The 23,719-nt window shown below is 50.2% G+C and overlaps 3 protein-coding genes across 8 annotated transcripts; all 3 read left to right on the forward strand.

Moving 5' to 3' along the window:
• The first annotated feature begins 23 nt into the window (after nt 1-23).
• Nucleotides 24-7,332, forward strand: LOC122368191 (cleft lip and palate transmembrane protein 1-like protein). Of its 5 annotated transcripts, none has more exons than XM_043341902.1 (11): nt 24-53; nt 527-694; nt 1,104-1,204; nt 2,082-2,286; nt 2,607-2,773; nt 3,258-3,386; nt 3,638-3,779; nt 4,122-4,310; nt 4,632-4,828; nt 5,215-5,350; nt 5,617-7,332. In XM_043341902.1, exons 2-11 carry the CDS (start codon nt 536-538, stop codon nt 5,842-5,844), a joined length of 1,653 nt encoding a protein of 550 aa, XP_043197837.1. In that variant the 5' UTR covers nt 24-53; nt 527-535; the 3' UTR covers nt 5,845-7,332. The 5 variants fall into 5 exon arrangements, with proteins under 5 accessions (XP_043197837.1, XP_043197836.1, XP_043197840.1 ...); XM_043341901.1 differs by having other exon boundaries at nt 53-86; XM_043341905.1 differs by lacking the exon at nt 24-53 and adding an exon at nt 59-110.
• A 419-nt stretch (nt 7,333-7,751) lies between these two features.
• On the forward strand, nt 7,752-16,029 carry LOC122368182 (cdc42 homolog). Its single transcript, XM_043341883.1, has 6 exons — nt 7,752-8,028; nt 9,015-9,127; nt 9,509-9,691; nt 13,111-13,308; nt 13,718-13,848; nt 14,970-16,029. Exons 2-5 carry the CDS (start codon nt 9,023-9,025, stop codon nt 13,805-13,807), a joined length of 576 nt encoding a protein of 191 aa, XP_043197818.1. The 5' UTR covers nt 7,752-8,028; nt 9,015-9,022; the 3' UTR covers nt 13,808-13,848; nt 14,970-16,029.
• Nucleotides 16,030-16,421: 392 nt separating this feature from the next.
• Nucleotides 16,422-23,679, forward strand: LOC122368183 (enoyl-CoA delta isomerase 2-like). 2 transcript variants are annotated; one of them, XM_043341884.1, is made up of 8 exons: nt 16,422-16,611; nt 19,732-19,832; nt 20,121-20,260; nt 21,190-21,366; nt 21,643-21,815; nt 22,093-22,303; nt 22,701-22,844; nt 23,103-23,679. In XM_043341884.1, exons 1-8 carry the CDS (start codon nt 16,553-16,555, stop codon nt 23,256-23,258), a joined length of 1,161 nt encoding a protein of 386 aa, XP_043197819.1. In that variant the 5' UTR covers nt 16,422-16,552; the 3' UTR covers nt 23,259-23,679. The 2 variants fall into 2 exon arrangements, with proteins under 2 accessions (XP_043197819.1, XP_043197820.1); XM_043341885.1 differs by lacking the exon at nt 16,422-16,611 and adding an exon at nt 19,389-19,473.
• Nucleotides 23,680-23,719: the final 40 nt, after the last annotated feature.

The raw sequence follows: 23,719 nt of genomic DNA on the forward strand, positions 1-23,719 counted from the left end.
ATACACTAAATTGTTTTCGGCGCAGCACAGACGAGCGCTGCGCAGATGTACCGGTGGGAATTTTTTTTTCGGCTGATTTTTTTCATGTCTGCCTTGTGTGTGGTTTTGTCGTATAATCTGTTTCACTCATCGATTTCGAGACATTTTGATAATTACGTGTCTTCCGATCGCTTGTTGTATGATTCCCTACGCATTTATAAATGATTTTGTTGAACGTTAGATTCGACGTCAGCAATTTGCACGGCATCAGCATTCGTCCATTTGAATTTGCGACCAGGCGTTCATTTCACCAGGCGTTCAGTTCATTTCATTCCAATTCAGTTACTGGAAGCTTAACCTACCTTCTGTACAATGTTGAATGTTAGCTTTAGTAAGTATAAGTAGGTATATGTACCTCCTGGACCCGCCACAAAGGTGTGCTGGTGGGGTATGCCCTGCGGGCGGCCGGCCATGCCACCGCAGTGCGTGCTTGCTAAGCTAAAATAGAGATCTATTTTACTATTCATGACATGCCATCTCCTTTCAGGAATTAAGCATGCAGAGGCCAAGTTTTACACTGGTTCTCTCTGGGCTGTTTCTTGCCTACATTCTCCATTCCTTATGGACAATTGCTTCTCTGTTCTTACCTCCAACATGTCACGAGACATCAAAGGATTGTATTCAGTCTCATCTTAGCACCAAACCAAAACTACAGGTAAGATTATTCAGTTACCCTATTTATCTTATCCAGTTATGGTGCAGTGGTAAAAATGTAGATGAGATAGAATAAAAATGATTTGCTTGAGCAATTTGAGCTGTGTGGGTATATGTAGCCTTGTTCAACATGCAGTGTATAGTTCATAGTTTCCTTATTCAACAATCAACTTATATTTTCTTTGTGTGGAAGCTTACAATGGGATAATTGTAATGTGTGTGGTAGGGCACCCAGGTCTCTAGACTGGCCTGCCTTTGACCCATGACCATGGTAGCAGCCAACTTTTACCATGGATACTATTACCTTTAGCTGTATTTTGAGCATTTTCACACATTTTTCACCATCAGTTGTTGCTCACAGCTTTAGAATGCTTTGTGGTTTTGAAACATAACAATAATGTGTTTTCCAGTTTTTGCTGTATCTGTCCAACTCAGCAAACATTCAAAGCCAATCAGAATTGAAGTTCCTTGGAAGATGGAAGGATCTGGATCTCACAGAAGCAAAGGAAGAGTAAGTGCACATGCTTTTACTTCCATGAAAACGTGGAGCTCAATATTGTGAAACCAGAAATGGTGGATCATGTTGGCAGGATGTAAAAAGTTTTGATGCTGGTTTAGTAGCATTCCAGAGAGAAGCAATTGTTCTAAGATAAGGTAACATATCGTTTCATGCTATGATATGTTGCTGATACCTCAAAGGCCACTCTGTTCAAGCTCAAGGGAACTAGGGTCAAAGAAGAAAGTAGGTCAGCAAATGGGTCATCCACCAAATTTGGCGCCATGCTTTTTGGAGCCAAAATCGTGGCCGAAGACATTTGACATTGTGTGGGGCGCATTACCTGTATGCTTTGTTCGATGCCTAATCTTCGATGTTATTATTACTCCATCGCATTAACATCAGGAGCTTAAGATGCTTGGTAAACCATTTGTTTGATCGTTTCTGGTCCTGATGGCCAGATAGTGTTATGGATTGCTCAAACAATCATATGCTGGTGAGCAGTAATGTTTCTAAATGTGTTGCAAATGCAAGCAAATGGTATTGGCATTCTATTCAATCTCGGCTCCGCGAATCTGCGAATCAATCAAACGGCTGCCTACGTGGGTGCATATCGACATTTCTGTCCCATTTCTTAACCACCACATGGCCACCACCAGTCTGTTCTTCGCCTGCCTGTACCACCCCTCCCCGCGGCCCCGCCGTTCTCTCAGGCAGTACGTCTACGTACCCAGCCTACCTCCCCCCGCCCCTCTCTCTTACAGTACGACAGTACGAACCTTGCCGGACAGTACGTAGTACGTACCCAGGCTACCACCCGCCCCCCGCCGTTTTTTCCCAGACAGTACGTATGTACCCAGCCTACCACCCCCTCTCTGTCTTTGTCTCTCAGACAGTACGCGGTCACCATACCGGGCCTGGCCCAGCAGCGCGCCGGCACCCTCCATCTGCACGCCTTCGTGTCCCCGATGCCGCCTCCGGGCCGCCGCTACCAGGATATGATCAGCAGTCCGGTGGCCGTGTACGCGCGCGCACCCCTCATAGAGAGCCACGTGCCGCAGACGGAGGCGTTCAATCTGCTGGGAGGGGATGAGCAGGTACGGGGAGGGGAGGGGTGAGGTGTAGATGCTGGTGGCTTTGTGGATGGCTCAGATAGAACTAGAAGCCGGAAAATAAAAACGTGCTTTATTTGTTCGTAATTTTAATTTGCGTGCTATTGAACCAGTGCTAAATGGCATTCGATCTTTTTTTGCCACACTAGATAAGACATTCATTCATGAGGACATTTTTTGAAGCAGCTGCATGACTGGGAACTGATGATCTGAATCGTTATCTGGGAGCGGGCTTTTTACACCCATATTCCCGCTCCGCTAGCAGTGACTATCTAAGCAGTTACACCGCCCCCCCCTCCCTACAGAGTGCGCCGCGCTCGTCCCAGCCCCCCGGCTCGGATGGCCGGCCGGTGCCCCACCTGCGTTCCCACGTCCCGCTGCTGGTGCTGGCGGAGGAGGCCGGCCTGCCGCGCAAGGACATGCCGGCAGACATCGCGGCCATGGTGGCCCAGCGGCTGTCGCCCGAGGGCAGGTCAGTGACCCAGGGGGCAGGTCAGTCGGACCCAGAGGGTAGGTTACTGGAGGGCAGGTCAGTGACCCTGAGGCTAGGTCACTGGAGGGCAGGTCAGTGACCCAGAGGGCAGGTCAACGGAGGGCAGGTCACCGGAGGGAAGGTCAGTTGGACCCAGAGGGCAGGTCACTGGGAGGCAGGTCAGTGATCCTGAGGGCAGGTATATTACCCAGATGGCGGGCCAGTGGTACAGCGGGTAGGTCAGTGATCCAGTGGAAGGTCGACGTCCGAGAAGGCAGGTCGGTGTTCGGCTGTCGTCAGAACTCCTGTCGTCGTGTCAGGAGTTCCGGTTAAGCGTGTAGTCTGCTGAGCAGTAGTGACCCATAGCAGTTATACTATGCTCCCGACCTTGGCCTCTCGGTGACGCATTCACTCGTGACCCTAGCCCTGACGCCCCTGACATCACCGTGATCCAGCTGTGACCTTGACCTTGACACATCTGCAGATATCTGCCCCTGCTGCGCGTGGACCAGCTGTCGACCCGGGTCAAACACCTGACCCGCATCACCGCCGCGCCGGGAGAACAGATGAACGTCACAGTCAGACTGGAGCCGGCGCGACTCGGTAAAATGAGGTCAGTCAGGGTACTCAATTTGAAGTCTGTCCGGGTCGGTCTGAATGATGTTAACTAGATAGGTACCCTTCACTGTCAGAAGCTGATGGAAATGCTCGAACGCCTCGGAAAAAAAATATATGCTCATCTGGTTTTCTTTCATGTAGTGATGGCGTGATATCGGTCAACCGATCACAGAACGTTCATCTCACTAACTATGCTGTACTTTGTCCCGGTGGTGACGATTTGTGCTGTCTTTACCTCCGTCCCAGGCTGTGGATGCAGTTTGAGCTGGGCATGACGTCGATGCAGCAGCTGGGTTTTTCGGCCAAGGATCTGGACGAGGTGAAGGGCATCTTCACCGAGACCAACATGGTGCTACTGCTGGTGACCATGTTCGTCTCCGCTGTCCACGTGAGTACTGGCGGTAGTAGGAGAAAAGTGAGGGCGAATGGTAGGGATTATTTCGTGTGGGCGTGCAGGGTTTTTGCGTGAAAGGGTCACTGTCACTCTGCGTGTTATCCATAGGGATTGCGGATATTGTGTTTTACCCGGTGCAATGCAATTTAGACAACGGAACTACTAAACACTATCCCTAGGTTACCACTTTTTACCTCGCGTTTCCAGATATGATAGCTTAACTAACCTACCTGTGATATTTTTTGTTTTGTTTTGTTTTTGTTTTTGTTTTTCCAACTATTAAAGGCATGTTGACATATCTCTAAAGTCACCTTCCCGACCTCTGTCTACCTCTAGCTGCTGTTCGACTTTCTGGCGTTCAAGAACGACATCGAGTTCTGGCGGCGGCGCAGCTCGTTCGCCGGCCTGTCCACGAAGGCGGTGCTGTGGCGCGCCTTCTCGCAGGTGGTGGTGTTTCTCTACCTGCTGGATGAAGAGACCAGCTACCTGGTCATCGTGCCCATGGGTATCGGCACCGTCATTGAGGTTAGTGATGACGGGCAGAAGAGGCGCCGTGATTTAGTCTATGGAATTATAGATGGGGCATCTCAGTGGTGACCTGGCGTTTTATGTGTTTTTGCGAGATGATGATATATTTAATTGATAATGGTATACAAATGCTGCTTGACTTGCTAATATATTCTCATATTTTTCAGGAGTCAGCTCATATCAGAGAGATTTTAATATCCCTTTCCTATTTCATACTTAAAACCCCAAGGATGCTGTTTCTTATCAGTTAGTACCGTAGCACTCAATCTTATCCTCCCTACCCCTTCCCCGGCCTGATCCCCCCCCCCCTGTCGGCAGATCTGGAAGGTGTTCAAGGCGTTCCACATCTCAATCCGCTGGGGCCTGGTGCCGCGGCTGTCGTTTGGCGCGCGCACCTCAGACGAACTGCGCACGGCCGCGTTCGACTCTCAGAGTATGACCTACCTGTCGTATCTGCTCTATCCGCTGTGTGCCGCCGGAGCGGTGTACTCGCTGCTCTACACGCCGCACAAGAGGTGTGTAGAGGTGGGGAGGGAGGGAGGGGGAGAATCTTGGTGACGGGCGTTTTTGTGTGGACTTCGGGGATGTCGCTAGTGTTTGAAGCTGGGCCATTCAGCAAATATGGGGACTGGTTGCTTTGGGCTGGGAGGTAGCGGGAAGGTATGAATTTCAGAAATCCAAACGAGGGTTTGTTATGCTCGCAGATAATGCAACTAAACTAAGGTGCATACATACAACCAGCGAAACTTCAATGGGTTTCAAATCGGTAACATTCAGCTTAATATCAGGCTTTGCCATGTTATGTAAATGGTCCACGAGTTTATGACTGGTATCACCTCTTACATCTTTTTGGCAGCGATCCAGACCTGACATGCCCCCCCCCCCCCCTCCTTCTCGACAGCTGGTACTCGTGGTGCATCCAGAGCGTGGTGAACGGCGTCTACGCCTTCGGCTTCCTCTTCATGTTGCCGCAGCTGTTTGTCAACTACAAGCTCAAGTCGGTGGCCCACCTGCCCTGGCGCGCTCTCATGTACAAGGTGGGTGCCAGCGCCAAGATAGGGCGGAAACTCTGTCAGGGGTAGGCGGGGGCCGCCAGAAACGGCTATGAAGTTTTACGAGGATTGAGAGTGGCTGGATTCAAGCTTAATCTTCCTTACGTCAAATTTTATTCGTACCAGCCTCCCAGTTTCAAGTTACGCCTCTTTCGTGTCCTGTTTCGACCTTACGCAATGTAAATGAATTTTCCTGCTTTTCGTAACGCGCGTGACGATGAGCCCTTCACCGCCCCACCCTCCTCACACAGGCTTTCAACACGTTCATCGACGACCTGTTCGCGTTCATCATCACCATGCCGACGGCACACCGCGTGGCCTGCTTCCGGGACGACCTTGTGTTCCTGGTGTACCTGTACCAGCGCTGGCTGTACCCGGTGGACAAGAGCAGGCTGGATGCCGCCGCCAGCTTCGCCGAGAGCAGCGAGGTGTCGCCGCCGCCGGCAGAGACGCAGGCTCAGCAGAAAAAGCAGCAGTGAGGGGCGCGGCGGGGACGCGGATGGTAGTCAGGGTTGTCACTCATGGGAGCGATGCCGGAGGTGGGTTGTAATGTCTTGGAAGGGTTGTCAGTGGTATTTGTATTTGCTATGAATCTGGTAGGAATTTCGAGGTGGGTGGTGAGGGGACGTCTCTGAAAGGAAGGTGGAAGGTAACTACTACGAGAGCATTAGGAAAGGGATTGGCGAGTAATAGAGTAAGAACGGAACAGAGTACGGTCGAAAGGAGCAGATAGTGCGACTGGAGGCGGGTCTGCCGCTCCGAGGAGGGCTGTGGGAGGCGCGCTGGAGCCGCTAGTGCTGTGCGCGTTACCGTAAAGCATGGATCACATCACAGTTCACACACTTGGTTGTGGGCGGGTGCAGTTATGATGGTATGACGTATTATGGAGCAAGCAGGGAACAAGCATCAGCTGACCTAAGCTCACGTTTCGTCCTCAACCGGGCGACAACTACAAAAAGACCGCAGAATTAAAGACTGCATTTGCGTGCATGCCCTGTGATTGCTACGAATGGTTGCGGGACGATGCTGTAAAAGTGTATGGGTTTTTGTGGCGATGGGTCCGGTGAACCGAGGCATTGGACAGGGTTTTCGACCAAACGTGGGTCTCAGGAGGTGGCTGGTGGGGGCTGCACTGTCACAGAGGGTGGTTGGGTGTAAGGAACGCAGCGCGGGCGTGGTTTCATCGTCACGTTAATAGCTGGGCTGGTGTCGGGAGTGGGGTATGGCGGTCCGGGCCGGTCGTCTTGCACAGGCTGCTAGCAATGTGATGCCAAAGCTGTCGTCGTTCGCGGCGAGTCGTCATTCCTTCCTCCCTCCTTCAGACAGGCGGTGAGGCGAGCTTTCGGTACTGCTGTTTCTCGTCGACTTGTTTATTTATTTTGTTGTTTCAAGGCGTAGGATTGTCTGAAGTAGCTGTCGATGTGAATGAAAGTGCTTCACTTTGTGTTTTTGTGGCATTGAAGTCCGATTACATGGTTTGGCTACCTAGTGAGGCTCCTCGATTGTTGCTTGGATAGTAGGTACACAGCGTCGACGTTCTGCGATGCGCATTGCGCGCTCCAATGTGCCAGCACACATTGTGATCGGACTGTGTGATCAGTTCGTGATCAGTTCGTGCGGCTCTGTGTTTACAAACCTGAAACCGTTCTGCGTAATTAAAGAAGCTGAATGAACATTTTCGTCTGACAAATTGCATCGTCTGTCATCCAGCTACGATAGGAATGAAGAGCTCTGTTAATTATTGATTATATGTGTCGTAATCACTGTTCTGTGGTAGCTTTTTTCCGTTCCGCGGCACAGACCGAGCTGGAGAGCTCGACCCGACTCGTGATATTTGGACAGCACTGCTTTAGTCGTCCCCCGGTAAATATTTGTTGTTTCATTCGGACGCCCAGCTAGTGTTTCCAAGCTCCTGTTGCTCATGTATTTTTTTTCGAATACAGAGCTAGCGGTGCATGAACGCTAAACGAACGTCTTTCTAGCCGAAGGGCATCAGCACTCAGCCATTTGTGAGCTCAGGTGGGACTCAAGTTCAGAGTTAGTGGTTAATCGAAATTTATGGACTGCTCTTTTTTTAGGTGTTGCAGGTGTCAACAGGTCATCCATCACATTTATCCAGTCCAGAGACCCCTCCTATGGTGGTTGTCGAGCCTATGTTTTAGGGCCTTGGTCGAGCCTATATCATTGGCTTATTTTCAGCCTTTCTACCCTTCCTAGACCAGCTTGATTGTGATGGATGTGATTATTCAGGTTGCACAGAACAATATTTTCTTACGAAATAAATCATAATTGTCGAAATTATGGATGGAATACCATAGATAATTATGATGAAGCTATATTTGGTGCTACAAAAATTACTTTACCTTTTGATATGGCAGCAATTGATGAGTGACGCATCCGACGCTCCCAAGAAGTAATGATTGTCACATTGTCACCGGGACAGCTAGATAAATGTTATTTGGAGTATATTTATAACGGAAAACGGTTGAATTTTATAGACCGTAGAAAATATATGTGTCATTTTCTTTGAAGTGTGTGCATCACATGCTGATCGAGTGATTGGAGCGTGCGTTTCACAAGCTTTATCTTCAGCCTGGGAGGCAGATAAAAATCAAGATAATTTCCAGGTTGTTTTCCACTAATTTTGCCCTGAGGCCTTACAGGTGAGAGTGAAGTTTCATATTCATATCTTCTTTGTTGTCATTTTATCAAAATAAAAATGGTAGCATACTTGGCATCATCAAACTGAACTGGTACTACCTATCTCAAGCTACGAGTTTCATCCACTTATTCCACTTTCCAACTATGAACTATGAAGAAATCAATAATCATTCCATCAACATGCTACATACATAGGCTACAGCATGCTCTGTTTTTGTTTTAACATCTTTTTGGCAGCTTAGCATGTGATGGACAAGTGACAACTTGAACTGAATCTTTGCTTAGGGCACTGGGCAAAGAGGAATGCAAGGGCAGCAGAGGCCTGGCGCACTGTGCATGCAGGGCACTGGGATGAGGGATCTCATGAAAATTAAGTGCCCATGTTTTGCAGTTTGGCCTATTTTTATTGGAAATTTCAGTAGGTATTTGTTAAATGCAACTTTACTAAAAGCATATTATGTCTTCCTGTTTTAAGCACATATCAACTTATTTTGGCGAGTGTTGGGTAATTGTTTCAATGCCTATATGCTAAGACCATCTACCAGTAGTCATAAAGCAGGTGTCACACTCGTTTTTCCATCCAAGGAGAAGCACGTCTTTACCTAAAGATGCTTTCTTAATTTTCATCAAACCAAACCAAACCAAACCTCACCTAACCTTACCTACAACCTGCAACCTAAAACTACAAACTACAACCTAAAACCTACCCCATAAAATCAACAACCTTCAACCTAACCTACAGTGCCTCTTCTTGGTTGGAAAAAAACTAGTGTGATGCCTGCTTTACTACTACCCAACTACCTACATTTTTTCAGTAGGTACTTCAACTTGTCCACTTGCAGGTGCAAATACATTTTGCAAGTGCTGCCATAGGTTGCATTATGAATCATTAGTTTGATATGTGATAATGTTAGATTTTCTTATGCCTTACCATAGCTTAGTGAGCTTGTTAGGTGTTGAATATTGATTTTTTTCTACTTATTTCCAGGTGTAACTATGCAAACCATCAAGTGTGTCGTTGTAGGGGATGGTGCTGTTGGAAAGACCTGTCTGCTCATCTCATACACAACCAACCGCTTCCCATCAGAATATGTGCCCACCGTAAGTTTCTTATATACCTTACCAGCCAGTTGCAGTCACTGAATTAGGACCATTCATCTAAACAGGGCAGCTTGTGATAGGTACTAATGCTTCTTATTTTAAATGGTACATTTGCTTGCTGAACCCAATGCTTGTTTGCATGTGATAATCAATCATTTCTGATGACAGACTTATTTGTTTAAGTTTCAATAACAGTGGCAATTATACAATTTTTAAAACCTCTAACTTATTCTGATGTTAGTTAGTTTATTTCTCTCACTGACTACTAGCTACTAAAGAAAAGAACATTTTCGGGTCTTCTACCAGTTTCATGCACAACAATCATACACCCGCCCTCCCATCCCCGTCGCGCCCATCACACCCTCGGACTGCCATCTGCAGGTGTTTGACAACTACGCTGTGACGGTGATGATTGGCGGCGAGCCGTACACGCTGGGTCTGTTCGACACGGCCGGTCAGGAGGACTACGACCGCCTGCGGCCGCTCTCCTACCCCCAGACGGACGTCTTCCTCGTCTGCTTCTCGGTCGTGTCGCCCTCCTCCTTCGAGAACGTCAAGGAGAAGGTGGGTTCTGGACTCATGGGTGTGCTTGGCTGGTTTGGTGGATGAAGGTGGTCAGGTGAGGCGGTTGTTGTCAGTAGGCTGAGTGTGGTACTTGTTATTGAACCAGTTCCCGTTGTTGGTTGCTTAGTTTTATTGTGATGTTTATTTGGCAATACACACAAAACATTTTCAGTTGACATCACTCCCTGATCTCCTAACATAGGAGCACACATCAAACGTCTCCAACTGATCCTCCATGATGAAAAATGAAAAATTGCAACAAAAGAGCGCACAGCTTACTGAAATGCCAACAGATGAGCAATTGCAATAAGTTTTAGTAAAAGTGCAAGAAATGAATGAACACAGGTAGCTTAAACAGAGGAGCCATGTAAGTGATGATGGTGGCACACAAACTGCGACAACAATCCTGCTCCAACGATCTTTGCACCAGCGACAAAATTTTATGCAAAATTGCGTTAAATAGCGCAATCATCTGGCTGTATTATATTCGCGGACGTATTGGCTGCTTTTGTCGGTTTACACTTCATTGCCCTGAGCCAGTAACACCTCAACAAGTTAAACTCGCAGTGTGTAATCGATATTCGCACGATTTGTGTTCGCTTGCTCGTCTTTCTCCGTTGTTTTCCCTGTCCGACTCCGTTACGCTCTGACGGCTGGGTCGGTTTGATGATAGGCGCACTTTTCAAACAGCTGTCGGAACCCTGAGCGGGTGACCTGGCGGCCGCAGCGGTCCTGCGGCGCGCGGTACGTGTCCCCGATCGGCGAGCCGTCCTCTTTTTGCAGCGACCGCAGCAGGGCCAGCTCAGGCGCCAGGATGCGCGCCGGTGTGAGCAGCAGTATCCAGTGCACCACCTCCAGGTAGGGCGCTCCTGTCAGCGACCCCTTGTACTGCGCCCGGTCCGACAGATTGTCCGGTAGGAAGGAGGCCATGGACGGCGGCGCCGCCATTTCCACCGTCGAGACGGCCGTGGGGACGCGCGCAATGGCCTCGGTGAGCGCCGTGAAGCCGCGGCCGCCGCCGTACTTTTCGTCCAGCGAGTAGAGCACCCCCAGCACAGCGATACCGTCCACCTTGGTGAGCGCCAGCTCCAGCGAGTCGTACTTGGCGTTATAGGTTTGGATGTGCAGCTCGAGCGGGTAGCGGCCGCCGTTGACGGTATGCTCAGAGCCGGCCGAATCGTCTGTGGCCCAGTGCATATCGATGGCGAACGGGATGAACGTCCCGGGCAGTCCGGCGCCGCTCATGGTCGGTATCGTCCTGTCCTGCCACGTAGCCCAGCACATGACGTCCTTGCCCGTGTTGCTCAGGTTGAAGGTGGTCGGCGGGATGTCAAAGTTCTTCAGCCGCAGTGTGCTTGTGAGCCGGCGCTGCACACAGCACGTGTTGATGTCGATTGGTGACTGGCGGGCGTGGAGACACTTGATGTCCTCCTCCTCACTCTCCTCCGCAAAGACGCTCGTGCCGTCCTCGGGTTCGTTAGGGAGTGGACTCGGGTACTCAAATAAGCCGTCAGATGTTTTGGCCGGAAGATCCTCCGGATACTGGAGGCTCTCCACGGCGTGTTTGTCGCCTTCTGTATAGACGGCGTATCCAACTGTCAGATTAGGTTGGTCATCAGAGCTGGAATACGTTGAAGCTTCTTGACTGGGAGTTTCATGACGATCAAGGATCGTTTGCTGAGGGATGCTGTCGATGCTGTCGCGGATTTCTGCGCTCCTGCCGATTGTTCGGACGGCGGAGTCACGGACGTTGTGAGCTCCGCTACCCGTCTGCGCCGCGCTGCCGTGGCTGCCGTGCCGAGCGGTGTGGAAGAACACGCCGTACGGTCCGGTGCTGTAGCCGTAGCTGAAGCGGGCGTCGGAGACTGTGGTGAGGAGGGTCAGCAGGAGCAGTACCGCCGGGGTGGCCGGGCGGCGGACCGACGCGGGCCTCATGACGGCTCCCCAGGGACGCCGGCAGTAGCGGAGATCCACACCAGTAGCGGCCGAGTCAGGGAAGAGCTGAGATACGATGAAGTCTGAGCGCCAGGCAGCAGAGGACGGGCAGGCACCAAACGACCGTCGAATGAACGTTAACTACTTGCTGCTGACGGTATGTGATGTCCTTCCTCGGCGGCAGCGTGACGGTCAGTGCGCGGCTGCGCCGTCCACCAGCTATATAAGAGACGCCGGAGGCTGCGCGGGGTCCCCCCGTCCTTGGAGACGGTCGACCGGCTGCCGAGGGGAGCCGACCGACACTGGACGGACGGCGGACGGCACAGCGGCTGCCACTGACCGGCTGCCACTGACCGGCGGCCGAGGACGGGGGCTTTTTGTCAGCGGCTGGGTGGACAGGTGACTGCCCTGATTGCATCGCCGGTCAGTCCGGCCAGGTGAACCGTTTCCTCTGACCGGCCGTGGAATGGGACGACTCTGACGCCACGGACATGTTGACGTTAGTTACTGCTCATGACGGCGGCAGTATCTGAATTTCAGGACACCCGTTTCCTAGTGGAAGTCGCCTCCATCTTTGAACAAACGTGCCCAAGTCACGAAACATTCCCAGAATCATGACACCCCTGTCGAACTTTGTAGAAACTCGATCGCAGGTTTACTTTGTATTCTGTCTGTTTGTATATTTGAATGATCTTTTAAAATAGGATGTTCGTTGAATTCTCGCCATGTTCGCTAAACGCCGCATCGCTGGCAACGAATCTGCGAGGTACAGTGATGGGGTTAGCCGTTTCCGAGAATCACAAACATCAGGAATAAATGCTCCAGCGTCCTGCACTTCATTCATTAGCTCAGAGAGCCAGTTAAATGAGCAATTTTACGCCAGTATTCTTTATATTTATCTGAATTATTAGACTGGCTGTAGTTGATGTGATGTTCTTGAATACCTTTCGCCAGACGATGGTTCTCTTGAACCAGCTTTTTGTATGGCGCGTCCGCTGGACGTATCCAGTTTAACCTGTCACGTTGTCCATCGACACGCCATGGTACCAAGCCGGCACTGCCGTGAAAAACTGGACCCCGCCCCAACTGCTCATCGTTTTCACCCGCATTAATTATTCATCATCTGTCCTTAATGCCACCGACTAGCTGCTGATGTATTTTGTTGATAACGTTGCCATCCGTCGTGGCTAGTTTTTACCAACACTCTGTGCTGTCGTTACCCCGCCTTGGTTCCAAACCCGCTGCTTCGCTGACGCTGGCTCAGGCTACCACTGCTGGAGGGCTGTGCTCGCCACTGCACTGATGTTCTGACCATCACTGGTAGAAGGTTTTTAATTCTGACTTCCACCGCAACTTTGCTCATCATTGCCGCTTGTTTCGTACATTCACACTTCACCGTTCAACCCCTTATCTTTCCTTCGTTAGCTCCCAACCTCACCCCTATCACGGTGAATAACCCCATTTCCCTCGCCGTTTCCCGTCAGTGGGTGCCCGAGATAACGCACCACTGTCAGAAGACGCCGTTCCTGCTGGTCGGCACCCAGATCGACCTGCGAGACGACGCCGCCACCAACGAGAAGCTCGCCAAAAACAAACAGCGGCCCATCTCGCTCGAGTACGGCGAGAAGCTGGCCAGGGAGCTGCGAGCCGTCAAATACGTCGAGTGCTCGGCGCTCACACAGGTGAGAATGGAAGGGTTGTGAGAAGCAAGATTGCTGTGAGAGGTGGGCGAGGATGAGTGGGTGTAGTCAGAGTTTGAGATTGGAATGCTGTCCGCTGACTGCGGACGATTGATATGAAGTCGTGTGCTTGTGTTGGGTACCGAATCTAGTGAGTGGAGATGAGTTGATTGTAATGACCGTCATCCTTGTATCGTGTTGATCTATGACTGATTACTTGTGAAATGTGATCGATGTCGATGACATGTGTCCAATGTCCGTGACCTATCTCCGTTTTCGGTGGCCTGTGGTGAATGCATGTGACCGTTGTCCTTTGTCCGTGACCTGTTGTCCGTTGTTAATGACCCTTGTCCCACCCCACTGGTAGCTGATGAATTCCTCCCGCTAACACTCGCCCGTCTCCGTTCCGCAGAAAGGACTGAAGAACGTGTTTGACGAGGCTATCCTGGCCGCCCTGGAGCCGCCCGAGCCGGCCAAGAAGAAAAAGTGCGCCATCTTGTAATTGAGCTGCCCGATCGCGGCCACCGGCCGGCGCCGCACCGCGTGAGTTCGGGGGGGGGGGGGGGTTGTTTGAGACGGGTAGATCTACAGCTGACAGGTGCTGCAGGTCTACTTGGCAAAATGCGTATGCTTGTTAATCGTGAATCCTAACACAGTTTATTGGCAAACATTGCTCGTGCTTATTGTTTCCTGTACTGCACTGTCTGTGCGTAGATTATGAAACAATTCGAAGTGCTAACACCAGTATAACGCCTTTTGGGGCGACTAACGGAGCGAGCGAGAGGGTGAGCCTTGCACGTGCGAAATTTCGAGGGGGTACCTCCAGCTGACTTGTGCACGGCACCCTACTAACCGGTCTCTAGCGATGTGCCAAATTTGAGCACAATCGGCCAGCCGTTCTCGAGATCTGGAAGCGGCACCCGGCACGTGCAAAATGGGTCCCAACTGACTTTTGCACGGCACCCTACTAACCGGTCCCTAACCATGTGCCAAATTTGAGCGCCATCGGTCCAGCCGTTCTCGAGATCTGGAATCGACCCCTGCACGTGCGCACGTGCGGCAGCACCCCAACTGTGGCACATGGATATGCATTGCCTGCCTAGTGGGTGCCTACCTACATGCCAACTTTCAGCGCAATCGGCCAAGTAGTTACAGAGATATTGCAACAATTAGAAAAGTGACACCTCTTCGTTTTGCACGTGGCACGTGCATAAGGGGTCACCCACATGCATCGGGAATAGTCAAATACTCGGTAGAAGGAATGAAGCTGCCCTATAAAAATTACCGCATGTAAATCGGTCAAGTGGTTGCTGAGATATAAGCGTCGCAGAATCGTGACCACGGCCGGCCGGCCGCTCATACTCAGAAATTTCCGTTATTCTACGTAAGACTCCGCTGTCAGTCCGCTCGCTTCGCTCGCTATGATGTCCTGAAAATTTATATCATCCAGACAGCTAACATAATTGGAAGACGATCAGAAATGATCCTGCATCTACTAGATGGAGTCGACGAAATAAGTCTAAGTCTAAAGTAATTACCTTTTTTCGTTCTGTGCTCATCCTGCCTCAAGCATTATACCGGGCAAAGTCAATGTGTGGGTTTGTTGGGTTCCTCACCCGATTCCCGCTAGCCCTCACGTGTCCACTTTGTCTGACTTGTTGCAGTCGTTCTACACCACTGGTGGCTCGCTGCCGCAGAAGTTAGAGGACCGGCCTAACTGAATATGGAGAGGGGACTTCTATGGAGCAAAACGAACGTCGACTCTGTCCGGCCGTCTCTGAAGAATTGGTGACGTTAGGAACGGGAAAAGTGACGTCACAAAAAACAGTGACGTCAGCTACAGACTTGGCGATCCGGCGCTGTTCTGAACCGTTTGTCGATTCCCCGCGCCGGTATCGTCTCTGTGCGGGAGCTGGTCCCGGCGCGGTGCGTCATTTCTGTGGAATTATGGCAATGAACTGGCGCCGGTGAGGGTTCATTGTCGATACGTCTCGCATTTCCGCGTCCTGAGGTACTACACGCTCACAATATGCGCCAAGGCGCGCGGCGTCGGATCATTTCGCCTATTATGTGTGGTGAGCGGCTATTTTTACGGCCGGAAAGAGGATGCAGCCAGATAAATACTTAGTGCTATCGTATCGCAGAGGCTTGTAGGGGTGAGAATGACATGCTGCCGCCGTTTCACAAACAGCACGGTACTAATTTAATGCTATATTATAACCCACTGTATTGTTTCCAGTTATCTGCTATCTATCGTCTCCCGGTGCTGTCCGCTGTCTGGTATCAGAGTGTCGCCGCACTGGCGGTGACCGCCGGCCAACACACGTGCGCTGTCGTCTGTATGTGCTTTCAGTCTTGATGCTCGCTCACCGAATTCCCAAGTCGGCTCAGCAGGTGCCGCGCATTTTTACTTTAGTACTTTGATGGGCTCCTAGCTGCCCGCCTCTCGGCTGGCGAGCCTGTCTAGTGGTCGGCGGGGGGGGGGGGGGGTCGCCCCGGGGATGGAGGGGAGGGCGCCCGGGAGGGAGGGGTGACGCGGCGGTGCTACTGATTCGGCCGCGTGTCCGCGCGCCCTGCTGGACGGCCGACGGTGTCACAAAGGATGATTTCGTTGCCCACTGGCGCTGCCTTGTTCGAGAGAGATGGATCGAAATGGAACTGGTGTGCTGTCCGTATTTGTATCGGGAATACAGAGGAGGCGCGGTCGGCCGCCGCCGCGGCAGATAATGGTGTTTGTGTGGAATTCGTGAGATTGATTCCTCATGTCGTGGAAGGGGAGGCACTGAGTGAACACTGATTAAGTGGATAGGTAGTATCTGATTCAGTGAGGGCAAGCACGTATGAGTTAAAGGAAGATCACAGGGGTTTTGACTGGGTAGACGCGCTGGTGTAGTAGTCTGTTACATCTGACATATTTTTAAAGGAGCTAATGCTGTTAGTGCATGAATGGGTCAACCATTGTTGTTTGACGACTCGGCTGATATTTGTAGCCTTGCATTCGATCAAGAGCGACCCAAGATCATGACGAGCATCAAACCCGAACCAAGATTCCTTTACTACCCCCGAACGACCGTAAAGGTTTTTCCCTATTATCGGACGGGCTACCATATATTTTCTCTTGCGTGTTGCTGCCCCTGCTGACACTTGTTTTTTATACACAGCAAGTTTACAGCCGCCGATTAATTGCATTTTGTTTTAGTTTTTGTGCAAATAGGAAGTAACTGCACATATATAACTGTGCTAAGTTATGTCACTGAAACACATCCTTAGCCTCTCATTCAACGTGAGCAAGGGGCTGCGACCAAGGTAAGTCGAAAGTTCAAGTTTTCCCAGAGTCAGGTCAAGGTCCATTCCTTTTCAATATCTTTGGTGTTGTAGGTACTCTTGTATTTCATTTGCACAATTCTTGTGGCTTCTGAAGCTATGAAATATTGATGATACTTTTCAGTCATTAGAATCAATGTGGTTTCACACTATGTGACACTATTAGTTGACATTTTATTTGATATTTTCTAATGTCTCCCTTCTCCCCCTCTTTTACAATCTGCCCTCTTCTTCATTTTTTTTCTCTTCATCCTCCCCTCTCTCTGCTTAGGTATAGGCACAAAGTGACCTTTGCAGTCGGCACACCCATAAACCCCAATAAACAAATCTCTCTGCTAATAACTCTTCACTCCCTATTTTTCCACTATTATTTTCTCTTTGCCCTTTCAGTAGGCGGAACTATGGTCATGAGTACCCAAATATAGGAACGTTCCCATTTTTGGGAACGGAGTTCCCAAATATGGGAACGGGCGTTCCCATTTATGAGAACGGAAGGCAATTTTTCGGCCGTTCGCCCACTAAAACTCAAAAGTGCATCACGTCTAAAAAAAGTGCACGCTGATTTAAGTATCTACTAAATCTCCATAAAGTTATCTTTAATCTGACCGTGGAACAAGGAAATTGACCGTGGAATGATATTTTTAATGATTTTTTAAAAATGACAGAATGGTGGAAATATGGGTTATACGACATTTAACATGCAATTTTAAGGAAAATGAAGCATTTTTTACATTTTGAGGTCAAGTATAATAATTTTCGCCTGGTTATGAAGTTTCATTCTAGCGACACCAGATGCTGACATATGCAAGCGAACACGCGGACAGTCCCGAGGTAATATTGTTGACTTTTGGTGTCGAGGCGATCGACCGCGTGGAACGTCAGTGATTTTACTGAACTACTGTTGTAAACTCAGTTTCAGTGGTTTAAAATCATTCAGCTGTATTTTATCAGTTCTGAAAGACATATTTTATTTGGATGCTAGCTGTTTAGCGTTGTTTTATAAGCAGCGTCATGAGCGTGGTTTTTGTCTTCGGCGTTTCTAAGCATGATCGTTTGGGGGGATTTTCTCTGATATAGGTCGCTCTTTGTGGCTTATTTATAATTTTTATGCTGATTTCGATCATTCCTCGTGCCCATCCTACCAGGCCTTTTGCCACTTACACTCATTAAGAAAGGAAAAAAACTAGATTTTCATTGGGACTAGGTGTTTTGAGGGTGTAACATATTCAGCGTTCCCATTTTTGGATACTTCTTGTGCTCGTCAACTCTCGGTGATTAGCAGACAGGTGCTTGACATGTCTCCACCCTCGGCGCGGACGGTGGATATAGGTATGGAAGACCTTGTTGAACATCGCTGAGCGTTGTGGATTACGTAATCCTGCAGAGGGGGGCGTGCCCGCTGCGAGATCGACGGGAATAAAAGCGCAGAAGACCGGGCGAAACATGCAACGGTCTTGCCGGAAAGGTCATCTGATGATTGTTGCGTTAACAATAATTTGCGGCGTTGGACGTGATGCTTGTTAATGAAAAGAGCCCCTGAAAGGCGTCGGTGAAATCGTTCCCAATTTTGGGTACGCCGTTCCCATAATAAGGAACGCTTGCAGCACCAGTGTACGAGAGCGTTCCCAAATTTGGGCTCGCGGCCCGGGTGATGGACTGCTTTAGAAATAGGGGAACGATTTGAAACTACGATGGGCCTTACAATATCAAACTCTTTCCCAACAATATTGAGACAACTATCAGGCGGTTCACGATCGTTTTATATTTTTTGGACGTCATTTAACGGTTCTTTTTCTTGTTTTAAATAATGCCTACATGGCGTTCCCATATTTGGGTTTATCGTTCCCAAACATGGGAACGAAAATGCGTTCCCGAAAATGGGTACGCTTGACCATAGTTCCGCCTACTGCTTTCCAATGTACTCTCCAACTATCTGCCTTTTCCTCTATCTTCCTTCCTCTCCTCTCTACCCTTTCTCATCTTGCTTCAGTTCTCAGTTCTCTTTTCTCATCTCTCCTTTCTTCTCCCTTTGAGTTAATCATTTCACTTCTCCTTTCTTATCTCTCTCCTCTCTGGTCTCCTCCCCTCTTCTCCCCACTTTTCTCTTCTCTCATACCTCCTCCCTCAGTCCTCTCTTCTATCTATGCTCTGTCTCTGTCTCTGTCTCTGTCTCTGTCTCTCTCTCTCTCTCTCTCTCTCTCTCTCTCTCTCTCTCTCTCTCTCTCTCTCTCTCTCTCTCTCTCTCTCTCTCTCTCTCTCTCTCTCTCTCTCTCTCTCTCTCTCTCTCTCTCTCTCTCTCTCTCTCTCTCTGTCTCTCACTCTCTCACTCTCTTTCTTTCTCTCTCTCTCTCTCTCTCTCTCTCTCTCTCTCTCTCTCTCTCTCTCTCTCTCCTCTCTCTCTCTCTCTCTCTCTCTCTCTCTCTCTCTCTCTCTCTCTCTCTCTCTCTCTCTCTCTCTCTCTCTCTCTCTCTCTCTCCCTTCATCTTTTGACCTAAACATACACAGGTGTAGATGGACACATTGACTGAGATTGCCTAGCAAGAGTCAACTATGGGTGTGTTCTGAGCTCTGGATGTCAGTCTCAACTCAGGCTGTCATTATGAGCCTTGGCATCAAAGAGTGCTCTCTGAGCCATAAGAACAATGCTACTTTTACACGGAAAACCCGAGACCCCAACTTGACACCGCCGGGAGGGAAGCCCGGGCGGGGGGTGGGAGGTGGGGTGGGGAGCTGAAGATTGCGATAAGATCGCTCGGTGTTTAAGATACAGTGGCCGCTCGGTCGGTCGCGAGAGTGGTGCTTGCTCAACTGTCGTTCAACGATCGGCGATTGAAAGCTGTGAAGGTAAGGTTTAATTGATCCGGTGAATTAGTCGGGCACTGGCAGTGTCGCTCATCCAAAATATGTTGGATCATAGACGTGATAAGGCAAATTTCACTAGGGGATCGTTTTAGCTTGCTTTATGTTCTCCGCTTGCTTATGAACGGTTACTATTTTCACACAAAAAATTGTCGGGAGACGCTCACAATTCGATTGTTTATCGTAGACCATTACTTAGCGGATGATAAGACGTGATATTGACCTTGTATCTCACCGTTTCAGACTGCACCAGACGGCGCTTCCGCAGGTGCGGATGATGAGCTCTGTGTTCAAGGAGTTTGAAAAGGCCAAGGAGCGGCTCAACAGTCTCTCAGAAGACCCCGGTGAGGAAAACATCATCGTTTTCGACTGGAATTTGATGTTCTCGTTTACGGCGTACTTGTATTTATTTCGCTGCCTTGTTTTACTTTTTCGGCAATTACGCTTATCATCCTCGGTGCAAAAAGCTACCAACTGTCTGAGAGTATGTCTTCAAAAGTATGCTGTTTATCAACAGCTGAAAGCCCCTCTAGCGCCAGAATTTCCCGCTCTTCCGCAGCTGGATAGTGTCTAACATCCCGCTCCCATCGTGACTTCACTAATCGCCTCCCTTTCTGTCCTTCCGTTTGCAGGCAATGAAGCCAAGCTGAAAATTTACGCGCTGTTCAAGCAGTCGACGGTGGGCAAAGTGGCCACCGACCGGCCCGGTATGATGGACTTCGTGGGCCGTGCCAAGTGGGACGCCTGGAACGCCCTCGGAGACATGACCCAGGTCAGCACGGGGGGGTCGTGACCAGACATGTGCATGGATCCCAGAAAATGGATCTGGGATCTGATCCCACGGATCCTGATCTCGGATCCGACGGGATCATAGATCCAGCTCTATAATTTATCAAGAGATCCGTAGGGATCACAGATCCGAGTCTCATTTTTTGCTTGAGATCCAGTGAGATCATAGATCCTCACTTATTTTTTGTCAACACATGTATCCCCAAAAAACACTTGTTTCAACTCACAAACATACTGTTTCAGTGATTTTATGTGATCGCACGTCATAATCCATAGTTTTGTGGCACTTATTGGCATAGAAACCCTATAAAACATGGTTTAAATGTGGTGCATGGTGGGATCCACTCAGATCATAGATCCATGTTCTTAATTTATCGTCAGATCATATGAGATCATAGATCCAAGATGTATTTTTCACGCCGGATCCGGTGGGATCATAGATCCCAACCTGTACTTTGCTTCGAGATCCACTGAGATCATAGATCCATCACTCGGATCCATGCACATGTCTGGTCGTGACCTTAGGGGGGTCAGCACGGGGGGGTCGTAACCTTAGCGGGGTCAGCGGGGCTGAGGATTTGTGACCTCAGCAAGGTCAGTGGGGCTGAGGGGTCGTGACCCCAACAAGGTCAGTGGGGATGAGGGGTTGTGACCTCAGGAAGGCCAGCGGCACAGTGGGCTGTTTGTTCATCTATGTTGTCCAAATAACGTTAGTTGTATTCGCTGTGATACATCAAGTGCCAGCAATTGCGATAAGCGATAGCAATTGCGGACGTATCATAAAAATCATGCGTACCATGTTTGCTTTCCGATCAATAGTGTACTCTCAAATTCATTATGACACGCCACGTCCCCCCATGCTCCCCTGCCATCCCCCAGAAGTTACACTCTCCCTTCCCCTGCCGTCTCTAGGAGGAGGCTCAGAAGGCGTACATTGCGCTGATTGACGAGCTGGCCGGCTCGATCACTGAGACATCAGACGCCCAGGCCGAGCCGGGGAAGTACAAATACATCGAGTCGACCGTAACGGATGGACTCCGGGTCATCAAGTTCAACCGGCCCGCCAAGAAGAACGCCTTCCTCAAGGAGGTAGGCAGGGCGAGTGACGCACGGGCGGTGGCCCCCTGGGTGACGTGAGGGCGTTGATTGTTGTCGTTGTTGGGGGGGGGGGGGGGTGTTTGATTTGATGCTACAAATACATATTTACGTTTGCTACTCTTTGTATAGCAGAGCACCTCCGGTATTATTGTTACCTCGTATACCATAGCAAGCTTAAATGACAATAGACTTAAATGACAATAGTTGAGTCCCCACTTTTCCCCATGCCCACAGCCCCACTTTGACCTGCCCTCCGCTCCTCCTCAGTCGTACGACGAGGTGGTAGCCGCCCTGAAGGAGGCGGCTGACGACCCGGCCACCGTGGTCACCGTCACCACCGGCGCCGGCGACTTCTACAGCAGCGGCAACGACCTCAGCAACTTCACCGCCATCAAGGGGGACATCAAGGAGATCGCCAAGGAGTCGGGCGTCCTGCTCAAGTGAGTACTAGTAGAGTCACGGAGCTAGAGACGTAAATGGTGAGAATGAAAGGCTCATGATTTCTTCCCAACCGATTCTTAGCAGTGCTGCGTTCATATCTGACTTTCGAATCCCCTTTTCCGTGACGTTCTCAGTTTGTATCAGTGGGAACTGCATAGGAAATGTGTCTGTATGCATCCTCTCGAGCTCACGCGTCATTACTCCCATCCAGAGCCTGCTCATGTCTATGGAAGTGTGGGTGGACGTTGACTTACAAACAACCCTCTTCCTCCGCAGCCGTTTCGTGTCGGCGTTTATCGACTTCCCGAAGCCTCTGGTGGCCGTGGTGAACGGGCCGGCGATCGGTGTCTCGGTGACCGTCATGGGCCTGTATGACGCAGTGTACGCGTCGGACCGGGCTACCTTCCACACGCCCTTCTCCAACCTGGGACAGTCGCCCGAGGGATGCTCCAGCTACACGTTCCCGCGCATCATGGGACCGGGCAAGGTGAGAAAAGGTGGCGGGAGGAGGACCGAGCTTTAAGAGGGGGATTTGACGAGGGGTCACTGAAATGTTTAAGAGACTGGTCAGCCTTAGGTGATCTCAAAGTGTTGGGCGTTTGAGGATTCTGAAATGCAGAATTTCACCATGCTGCTGAAATGCTCGCGGTTTTCATAGTTAACGTGACATCTTATTGGGTTTGCCGATTTTCCGGTGCTAGTCGCCGTAGCCGCTATAATCTTTTAGGTACACCAGTCAGTCCTTATGACTGCCGTCGTTGGTGAGCAACCTTACTTATCACTGTCACTTAATGTACGTCGTCTCTCTCTCATCCCTGACCCTCTGCGACCCGACCCGTCCCTGACTCTCTTATCCAACCTCTCTGTGTGTTTCCCGTCTGCAGGCGGCCGAGATGCTGTTGTTCAACAAGAAGCTGACGGCCCAGGAGGCGGAGCGGGTGGGCTTGGTGACTGAGGTGCTGCCGGCAGACACCTTCCAGCAGGAGGTGATGGCACGCCTCCAGAAGCACGCTCAGCTGCCCGTCAAGGTACGACACGCCAGAGTGGACTTTGGTGGTGAAATGTAGATGTTTGTGTTTATTTTAAGTCTCTCTGAGAAGAGGTCATCGCCTGGGCTCAGTACGGCAAGGTGTGAGCCGATTTTGCTAGAGTGATGCGAGGGGTTTCGAGCTTAAGTTTCAGGACACGGCGTGCTTTAAGTGTTCCAAACTGTTGTTTATTGTGTATTCAGCCCTCTCATACCTACCTTCCCGTTTCTTACGACCCGTAACCTCTCCTCCCTCCAGTCTCTGGTGTACAGCAAGGCGCTGACCCGTGACCTGGAGACCAAGATCCTGCACGAGGTTAACGATCGCGAGTGTGACCGGCTGGTGGAGCGGTGGACCAGTGACGACTGCGTCAACGCCATCATGAAGTTCTTCGCGGCCAAGTCCAAGATGTGAGGGGTCTTGATACGGTATGCGTAAGTATGCCCGGTACTGACTGGCAATGGCGGCGGGGCTAGAGTGGTCACAGGGAGCCTTGGAGGGTTTAGAGGCCGGAGCCTTCGTGATTTTATACCCCAGAGAAGATGTGTTGAGTATCGTGGAGATGATTCACAGTGGACAGTCTGATGGTGTTCTGATATGGAACGGATGCTGTTGAGGGAAGGCTGTCAGCATGCCTCTCGAAGCAGTGACTGTGATGGTTCTGGAGGCCGCTGGACTCGGCAATGAGTGTGGGGAGTGAAGAGTGAACCCGAGTCGGAGTTTGTATCGGAGAATATGACGAGGTTATGTCGTTTGGTCAGTGGCTGGCCGGGTGGACCGGTCACGTTTCAGCAATGCAATTTACACAGTACATCAATATATAGACGACGATTTACTAGTTTGTGCTGCTTCCACAAAGTTGGGCTTGCAACGAC

Source organism: Amphibalanus amphitrite, unplaced genomic scaffold (genome assembly GCF_019059575.1).
Source record: "Amphibalanus amphitrite isolate SeventyFive unplaced genomic scaffold, NRLGWU_Aamphi_draft 000930F_arrow, whole genome shotgun sequence".
In the NCBI taxonomy this organism is placed as follows: Eukaryota; Metazoa; Arthropoda; class Thecostraca; order Balanomorpha; family Balanidae; genus Amphibalanus; species Amphibalanus amphitrite.